We start from the raw sequence: 10,288 nt of genomic DNA on the forward strand, positions 1-10,288 counted from the left end.
TATATATATATTTTTTTTTATATAGTTATTTTCCATTATTTTACCCATTTCAAGCTGTCTGAGACAATAAAGAATACAAAATGAACAAATATATATAAAAAAATGATTGGAACACATTTTTACAAAAATGACGCTAAAATTAATGCTAAATTGAATTGCGCTAAAAATGTGAAGTGACGTAAGAAGTTCTAAAATACTTTGCTTACACCCTGAAACTTTATAATTATTTCCCCCTATAATATTTTTCATCAAAGTAGAAAATATTTTTCCCAAATATCATGAATTTTATGAATTTCTTTATCTTTTTTCATAGGTCGTCTTGAGTTTATAAATGGTGGCTGGTGCATGAGTGACGAGGCCACCACGCACTACAGCGCAGTCATAGATCAGATGACTCTGGGGCTGCGATTCCTGAATGACACCTTCGGTGAATGCGGTCGACCCCGGGTGGCCTGGCACATCGACCCGTTTGGACACGCCCGAGAACACGCCTCCATCTTTGCTCAGGTAGCCATGGCACATTATTTGTGACTGGTGTGAATGGTGTGGCATAGTGATGCTGATGACTCTTGATTTGTTTACAGATGGGCTATGATGGTTTCTTCTTTGGCCGTTTGGATTATCAGGACAAAGCTCGCAGAATGAAGACCAAAGAGATGGAAATGCTCTGGAGGGCCAGTGAAAGCCTGATGCCGCCTCTCGCTGATCTCTTCACGGGTACTAATCTGTAAACGTGTGGCTTTTTGCTGTCTGATAATTCAGATTCAGTTTTTCAAATTCTCCCATAGTGCAGGATCAACACTTACTGTTCTTTGATGAGTTGTAGATACTCTCCTGTTGTATATTATATTTAAAAACCATTCAAAGTCAGTCAGTAAGATTAAATTGATCTTGCAAACTTCAAACTTTATATATTTTAGCCATATCCTTATATCTTTCATCTCTAAAGGTGTTCTTCCGAATGGCTATAACCCACCTGAGGGCTTCTGCTGGGACCAGTCATGTAATGATGCTCCCATAAGAGACGACCCAGACCTTGAGGACTACAACGTGGATGAGATAGTGCAGAGGTTTTTGAATGTTTCCTATAACCAGGTATTTCAACAGCATTGCAGCAGTACTCAGTTCAGTCAATCATATATAAAGCTCATGTGAGATTTCTGTTCCCAGGCTGCCTTTTATAAGACAAACCACATCATTATGACCATGGGTTCAGACTTCCAGTATGAGAACGCCAATCTCTGGTACAAGAACATGGATAAGCTGATCAAGTATGTAAATGCCCTGCAAGCTAAAGGAAGCAAGGTGAATGTGCTTTACTCGACACCGTCCTGCTACCTACAGGAACTCAACCTAGCCAACCTCACCTGGTTTGTGTGCATACATAGCTAATAAATGTAAATATGGCCTGTTAAAGTGCCCCTATTATGGGTAATGAAAGGTTCATATTTTGGTTTTGGGAGTCCCCAACAACAGGTTGACATGCATGCAAGGTCAAAAAACACTTTCATTGTCTTATAATATGCATTTATTTTTTATCTTATTTGCTCAACAACTCCCAAACTTTGCGTGACGCTAATCTGCGGTGATTGGTCCGATTGTTCTCGTTTCCATTTCATCTCGCCTGTAATGCCTGATAAAGCAGCGTTTGTGAGCACAGTGCTGCTTTGTGTACAGCGTTACCGGGGAAACTGCTATTTTTACCGCTCCAAAAGCGGCACCTAGTGGCAAAGAATGAATTTGCATTTTCATTCAGACCAACAGGAAAAGACCAACAAGTGGGCGGGCAATATGCTAATGTTTCATGTTGACGTCAACATGAAACGGCTTGGGATTCGTTTTAAAAACGACTCGTTTCAATGATTCAGAGTCGAATCTTCCTTTTGAGACACAATAACTTTATACACGGTGCACTTTCAGATTTTAAACTTTGTAGGATGTTTTCATTCACTTAGAGTTGTGTTACACGCTGCATGAAAGGTCATTTTCAAAAATCCATTATAGGGGCACTTTAACATAGAAAACAGTACTTTCAAATTGGAGTAATACTTTACAATATAACTGTTTACTGCTACTGTTTTATTTATTTATTTATTTATTTTGAAAATAAAAAACTTTTTTTGAAAACATTAAGAAAAAAAAATCTTAATCAATCCAATTTTTGACCTGTAGTGTATATCAATATTACAGTTCACAGTAATAGACAACAGTGTAGATAGATTATTTAGGCAATAAAAAGGCAATAAAACCCATGCAGAGACAGCCATGATTATTTTTGAGTGGTGACACAAACAAATACTTTTGAATGGTTTTATTTGGTTCAAACAGAAGAGATTTACAGAAATGAACTTATCGACTCTAATACCATATTGAGAGAAGGAAGGTTTGGAAAACTAGTCTGATAACACACCCTTCGCCCAGCCCTAGAAATAATGTGCATTCAGTCTAATGTGTGTTTAGTCTTTACCATCATTCTCTAAATCATCTTTATTAGGTTCTAAATGATTTCAGCTTCAAAATATGTAATTTTTCTCATCTTTGAACAGGATATTGTAAGTAAAATGCTGCATGTGGACCCTCATCAGCGGCTGACGGCACCCCTTGTTCTCAGACATCCCTGGATAGTGAACCTCGATCAGTTATCTCAGAGCCAGCTGATCAGACAGGATGTGCAACTGGTGAAGGTACTGCTCCTGTCATCCATCTGCTGCTGCTGCTGCTGCTGCTGCTACTGCGCTTGAGCTGTGGCCAGAGCCACGCTCCGCTATCAAAGTGCAACATCGCCACCTCGTGTTTACCTGTAAAACTGCATCTGTCCCGCCTTACAGATGAAACAAACAAACAAAAAACTTTAAACCTAAAGAAATTAATTGTCCTTTTGACTTCATTAAAAGCAACTAAACAATTCTGGTGATCATTATAATTTCGAAGTTTATAATTTTTAGTCCTGTTAAGTAAATTCTGGAGTCATAACTATATACTACAAAAAATAATATAGAAAATGTGCCACTTTGTATTAACAAAGCAAATAGGCTAACTATGTAGAGGGGGAATATAGAGGATAGATATGACATCAACTATTTTTTATTTATTTATTTAAGTACATACAGTACCATTCACAAAAATTGTGATGTTTTCAAAAGACGTTTTTTAATGCTCACTAAGGCTACCTTTATTTAATCAAAATACAGTGGAAAAACTGTGAATATTGTAAAACATTAAAAATGAAAACAAGCATTTTCTATTTGAATATATTTTAAAATGTAATTTATTCCTGTGATGCAAAGCTAAATTTTCAACAGTCATTATTTCAGGCATCAGTATAACATAATTCTTCAGAAATCATTCAATATCATAATATAATTTTTTTTTTTTAAATCTCACTTATTATCAATGTTAAGAACAGTTGTGCTGCTTCATATTTTTTGTGAAAACCGTGATACTTTTTTTTAGGATTCTTTAATGAATAGAAAGCTTAAATCATCAACATAAACAATTATTTGTAATAGTAATCATTTGTAACAACGTTATAAAAAAGTGTTTACTGTCACTTTCGATTAATTTTATGCACCATTGCTGAATAAAAGAAAATCTTACTGACCACAAACCTTTGAACGGTATGAAGTATTGTCGCATGCAATTTTTAACTGTCACTTTAAATGATCACAGATCACTATTTGTACTTTGTCATTGTATAATCTATGATATATTAATTCAACCTATGACATTATTTCCTAGGGGGCGATGGCTGCCACATACTCAGCTTTGAATCGATCACCTCAGGCCCCAAAACTGGAGCCAGTGCTTTCTTCCTGTCTGGCTCAGAGAAGAGGCATGAAAAGACTCACATCCACTCGTCTATAGCACTCCAGCCAGACACAAGAGCTTCTACAGCTTTAAGAAATGTCAGAGTGCACCGGCTTCGGACAAGGCACCAGACGACCGCCAAAGCATCCGGAGCAGAGTGGAAAAATTGGATTGACCTCAGAGTGTCAGAGCAATCTCCAAAGAGCGACAAATGATCTGCCAAGTGTCTCTGCTGATGTCAAGAGATTGATGAGGGCCAGATGCAAACATCACAGCTGTCGGGGCTCAAAAACAGATCTTTCAGAGCGTGACGCTGCTTTTCTGTGTGTGTGTGTGTGTGTGTGTGTGTGTGTGTGTGTGTGTTCCACCCCTGTGGACTTCAGGAGTGTAGCATCATGAAGTGTGTAGTTTTAACGGTGCATAACAAAGATCACAGTTATCATTCCCAAACTGTGTGCAGGCGGACAGAAACCCAGTCGTTCATTACAGTTGCTACTACTTGCTGCAGACACTTCAATTAAAGCCATGTAGAAGATGCTTTGGTCTATCATGGTGACAGTGCTGCACCTTTAGCTACAGTATGTGCCAGCATTATTAGCATCTTTTGAACATGCATGCCATGTACAGGATGTATTTTTATGACAAACAAATGGTTCTAACATGCTAATGAAAGCACAAGGAACATCATTCATGTTGTTTTTGTAGCCTTCTGTAATGTCCCAGTTTTACTTTTTTAGTTTATCTTTTTGGTGATTTTATTGGTCTTATATAATGCTGAGACTACTGAAAACAGCTGTTTTTAATTGTAATGTTTCTATTATTTATTTTTATTTTTTTTCATATTGCGTATTTGCACCACACTGGTTTTATTTATTTATTTATTTATTTATTTATTATAAATATTTTTGTTAATATGCATGTTTATTTATGTTTCTGTTTAATTGTTTAAATATGAATGTTTATTGAAGATATCCGCTACCTTTTTTATCTATTTATTTTTAAGTGACCTTTATGCATAAACATGAAACCTATAAACAAGTGCCACACTTTTACACTAGATTGATTGAATGATGATAAAGAAAAAAACATTTCGAATATAAACATGTGCATGCATTTTCACTTTCATGGAAATGTAAAAAAAAATAAAAAATTTGTAAATACAGTTTGAACTAGACTACCAAAATCTATTGTAAAGTCTTTAGATCAACAATCTTGAAAAGACATGATTTATGTACTGAGGTCATTGCTATTACACCAATAGTTATCCATCATAATCTTCTATTAATTTATGTTAAAGTTTACCAATGTTATTGTTAAATGTCACAACTTGCCTATATGCATTAGCTCATGACAGTGTATTAGGAAATCTGTTTTCCACACATAGCACTCTCTGCTCTGTGAAACTTACTTAAGGATATTCAATCTATTGTAAAGTCTTTAGATCGACAATCTTGAAAAGACATGATTTATGTACTGAGGTCATTGCTATTACACCAATAGTTATCCATCATAATCTTCTATTCATTTATGTTAAAGTTTACCAATGTTATTGTTAAATGTCACAACTTGCCTATATGCATTAGCTCATGACAGTGTATTAGGAAATCTGTTTTCCACACATAGCACTCTCTGCTCTGTGAAACTTACTTAAGGATATTCAGAAATTAGGTTTGTATGCCATACACAATTTGTAGCAGCCTCTGAAAGATTAATGATAGCAGTACAGATGAAAATAACCTTAATTTTGTATGATAAAGTGACAGTCCAGTATTTTTGTATGAATATGATCAACACCTTTTCCAAAATGAAGCTCTGATAATGCAGAGAAACACATTCTGGGCTGTTTCAGCTTCAGCCAAACTTTATCTTTTGCTGGTGTGGCTTATTTTTTACATGTGAAAAGCTTTAAATTTTAGTTGTTGTTGATGCTGATTGTTTTTCCCCCCTTCTGTTTTAACAATACCCCAAAGCAGGTATATGTCAGCGCACCAGTGCTTCTACTAGCTTGCGTTAATGCTGTACATCAGGTGTAGAGACAGTGACTACCCTACCTAACAGCAATAGCATTAGGATCTGTCCTTGCTAGAAAAGAAATTATACTTTTATGCCTTGTGTTGGCTTGTATACCAACAATTTATAAATAAACAACATAAAAATGTGATCAAACTGGTCTCAGTGTTATTATGTGTGGTAATGAATTGTGGACCGTGTCAGTTCTTGGAATTGATAGGGTGAAATAAATAAGTACATTCACATATTCATAACAGTGTCCTGGAAAGGACGTTTTCAAGTGGATTTATATTTCATTCCTAAATGTGACCCTGGACCACAAAACCATTTATATTTGTACACTCTAAAAAATGCTGGGTTAAATACAACCCAGTGCTGGGTAAAATAGGGACAAACCCAGCAATTGGGTTGTTTTGACCGAGCGGTTGGGTTACTAAGGGTTGGTCAAAACAGCCCAATTGCTGGGTTTGTCCCTATTTTACCCAGCATTTTTTAGAGTGTAGCAATAGCCAAAAATACATTGTATGGGTCAAAATGATCGATTTTTCTTTTATGCCAAAACTCACAAGGATATTAAGTAAAGATCATGTTCCATGAAGATATTTTGTAAATATATTAAAACTTAATTTTTGAATCGTAATATGCATTGATATACTCTAAAAAAATGATGGGTTAAATATAACCCAGCGCTGGGTTAAAAGGGGACAAACCCAGCTATTGGGTTGTTTTGACCCAGCGGTTGGGTTACTACCCAGAAGGATGGGTTAAACATTTAACCTCAAAACAACCCAATAGCTGGGTTTGTCCCTTTTTAACCCAGCATTTTTTAGAGTGTAAGGACTTCATTTGGACAGCTTTAAAGTTAATTCTTCAGTATTTAGTTTTTTTGTTTTGTTTTTTTTTGCACCTTCAAATTCCAGATATTCATATATATCTCAGCCAAATATTGTCCTATCCCAAGCATACATCAATGGAAAGCTTATTTATTCAGTTTTCAGTTGATGTATAAATCTCAGTTTCGAAAAATTGACCCTTATGTCTGGTTTTGTGGTACAGGGTCACAAATACTCCTTTGCAAAAATAGGGACTTGGGATGTCCTAGCTTTTTAAAGTGAAAGAACAAAACGACTGCGACACCATACTGTCTCCATCCTGACTACATTAATGATGACAGGTATCTAAACAAACTGTACAAAAAATAGAATTAAATTGAGTAATTGTTGATCTCTCATTTTTAACAATTTATATGTTAAGAATATGCATTTCTCATATAAAGAATAATATTAGAACAATCAAGAGGGTCTGGCTGCAGACATGCACTTGCACTCAGACACTTGCGCTTCCTGAGAATGAGAGTGCAAGTGCATCCCTGCGTCCCAATGTGCATACTATCCACCCTATCTGCCCTAAATAGTATTGAAAATGACTAATATCACATAGAATTTAGCATGGATAGCGTGCACATTGGGACGCAGGCTATGTCTGCAGCCAGACCCTTCATAATCTTTGTGCGTCAGAATTTGACCGTTATTTTAAAAACAGTATCACATCACACCTACATTTTCGCAATGCCCGCCTCCTACGTCAGGATTGGCTATCGAGTTTTAAAAGCTGTGTACGATTGGTCAGTTTAGGGGTCACTCATGTTAGTACGCCCAACCATTGCGTTCAGCGGTAAGATGAAGGGCGGGGCTTATCGGAACACGGGTGGGGAAAAGTAACGTCTGATTTGTGTGTCCATGCTGAACTTCGAGGAAGTGTTGAATAATTTCAACTGAGCACTGTTTCACCTGACGAGCAACGATGGACAAGTTGCGTCGTGTATTAAGTGGAGGAGAGGAGAATGAAGAAGTGGGACTTACAGCACAGGTATAAGGAGAACCTGTGTTTATTTGCAGTGTGTCTTCGTCTGTAATTGATAGGCCCTGTAGAGTTTATGAAGTACTGTAAATTCACAGTGGTGGTATTTTAACTTACTTTTATTTTTTACAAAAGTGCTATGATACAGTAGAGTTAGCAGATGTTAATGCCATGGTAATGGAAGAATACCATATTTATACAGCGTGGTACTCCAGTGTCCTTCAAAGAATACTATGCTAGTATGTTATTACCATCATGACAGTGTTAATGTTAAATAATAATAACAACAACAACATGCTAGTGCCATATCACAAACCATAGTATTACCATGGTACTTTTTAGTCAGTGTAGTGTTGCTCTATTTTGAACTGTACTGATATTAGATCTAGTCTGTCTTCTGTTTGTTTGCAAATAATTATGTGATAATGATATTTGTTAACATTGCTGATTTTACATGCTTCCTGAGGGGAAGGATCACGTGAGGTAAGGTCATGACCTCCGGATGTTGTTTAGTTTCTGCAAGCCAATCTGAAAAGTCTGAAACTGGGCTTGAAACACTGTTGCAGACCTTACTTGTTTTTCCATTTAAAATAACATTAAATGTTTTACATACAGTAGGATTAATGTTATGAGGCATCACATTTTATTTTGATCCTTTTAAGATTCATCATACTTTAAAATCATACCTTGAGCTCTACAGTGCTGCTGTGATGTGTGTGTGTGTTTTTTTTAGTTATATACACATTTATTCCTCTCTAAAGTACCGACCATTCTGTTAATCTTAACAGTTTATGATGTGATGCATGCATGGTCGTCATGTGACGTTTTATAGAGAAAAGCAAGAACAATAGTGCATTTTCCTCCTGTCTTGTTCTTCCTGTGGGTCTGTGCATATACTGTATAAATCAGAGGCATTTTAATGAATCAGAAGCAGTCATAAGCAAGCTAAAAGCATGAACTCTTGGTCTTTGTTCGTGGGGCATTATGAACCATGTGACATCCTGTGATTCTTCTCTGTAGATCATGGACGGCACAACACTCAGTTTCGGCACACGGGTGAAGTGGTTTGTCATTTGTTTCGCTGGAGGAGTCCTGTGTTCAATACTTGTGAGTTAACTTTCCTCATTATTTCCCCATTAAGGTTTTATCTGTCCAACAATTTGCAGCCACACTAGCCTAGTTGATTTCTAAGACTCTTAGTCATTTGTTGTTACGTTACTCTTTAAGGAATAGTTAACCCCAGAGCTGTAACTACCATAGACATTGAGAGAGACAAGTACCCCTCAGTTATAAGAAATGACCAAAATGTTTCCTCCAATTTGATGTTTGACAATAATTGACAAAAGTTACATTGTGTTACACAGCGCAACACATGTGAAACCATGATCACAAATGGGTGAATTGGGTGCCTAATGACGCCGCCCTGTTCTTCTTCACCCTGCCAATTGCTTTCAGTTGGTGTGACAACACATTACTGATAACACTTACAACAGCAACCATAAACTACAAATGCAGACTGCTGTACATCATACCAGGGAGGATATTTTTTTTTTTTAACTATAACATCTGTGTGAATCAGAAATCCACTAAAAATCACATTGACACCAGTTTCTGGACTGGCCACTGCATGCAAACATGGTTAAACAAGTTAGTTGTAATAAAAGCTCTAGCTTCATTTAGCATACCACTTTATGAATGTGATATTTTTGTTATCGCATGCAACAACATTCATACAGTTTAAAATGTGATTACATTCCAAACACTATTTGGGGCCACTGTACAGTATATTTTATGCGCAGCGCAAAAGCTTTGTAACACCACTAGGTGGCAGGACTGCTTAATTTGTTCATGTACAAACTTTGAATTTGATAGTGGATTAATCAAAATGGTTTTCTTTTAGCACAGACAGGTTGTTTCAGAGAAATGTTTGAAAATGGACTAACAAGCCTTATTACGTCTTCTGAAACAGGGAACTGCACTCCTCTTCTTGCCCAAAGCTGGTGTTAATTTGTTTGCTGTATTCTACACCCTTGGAAATATTGCAGCGATTTCAAGGTAAGTGTAATTATGGCTGGGTTGTGGGCATGCATGCAATGGCACAGTCTCTTAAATGTTGATTCAGTGTCATTATTCTGTATGTGGGATTAGATTTACTGTATATTAAGTGCTTTATAGTTTTGACACTTTCTACAGATATGAAACAGGTAAGAGGCACAAATCCCACATTTTTATTGTGAATATTATTAGGTATGCTACATAAAATGTTATCAAACATAAAATCAATAATTAGTCATAAGAACATTTTGCAGATGGAAAATATTAGTGTTGTCGCCTGGACGGCATGCAGGCTTAACCATTCGACCCACCTACCAAAATTATTGATTTAATATACATTTATCAGTGACTACAACATTTAGTCTCAAACTGGTCAACCCCTATTGATTATTTAATTTTTGCTAAATCTAGAAACCTGTTATCCTTATTTTTCCTGCATACATACAGTAAAACATTTTTGCAATGAAAAAAAACAACAACAACAGTCAGCTGACATTTGCTACATAATATATATATATATATATATATATACAGCTACATAATATATATATATATA

At 36.1% G+C, this 10,288-nt stretch overlaps 2 protein-coding genes across 4 annotated transcripts in view; both read left to right on the plus strand.

Annotated features, from left to right (window-relative positions):
- Nucleotides 1-4,595, plus strand: part of rps6ka2 (ribosomal protein S6 kinase, polypeptide 2) — a 59,900-nt gene extending 55,305 nt beyond the window's left edge. For both annotated transcript variants that reach the window (XM_016566265.1, XM_016566266.1), the window contains 2 exons: nucleotides 2,547-2,684; nucleotides 3,739-4,595. In XM_016566265.1, the coding sequence (XP_016421751.1) occupies nucleotides 2,547-2,684; nucleotides 3,739-3,864 (264 nt within the window). In that variant the 3' untranslated portion in view covers nucleotides 3,865-4,595. The remainder of the gene's footprint in view (nucleotides 1-2,546; nucleotides 2,685-3,738) is intronic.
- A 2,920-nt stretch (nucleotides 4,596-7,515) lies between these two features.
- The window catches only part of LOC107750747 (vesicle transport protein SFT2A-like), a 23,839-nt gene continuing 21,066 nt past the window's right edge, over nucleotides 7,516-10,288 (plus strand). Inside the window, exons 1-3 of one of the 2 annotated variants that reach the window (XM_016566268.1) lie at nucleotides 7,516-7,686; nucleotides 8,698-8,784; nucleotides 9,647-9,732. In XM_016566268.1, coding sequence (XP_016421754.1) covers nucleotides 7,621-7,686; nucleotides 8,698-8,784; nucleotides 9,647-9,732 — 239 coding nt within the window. In that variant the 5' untranslated portion in view covers nucleotides 7,516-7,620. The other variant, XM_016566269.1, reaches the window with a different exon arrangement.

Source organism: Sinocyclocheilus rhinocerous, unplaced genomic scaffold, assembly GCF_001515625.1.
Source record: "Sinocyclocheilus rhinocerous isolate Xijiao unplaced genomic scaffold, SAMN03320098_v1.1 scaffold512, whole genome shotgun sequence".
Taxonomy (NCBI): Eukaryota; Metazoa; Chordata; class Actinopteri; order Cypriniformes; family Cyprinidae; genus Sinocyclocheilus; species Sinocyclocheilus rhinocerous.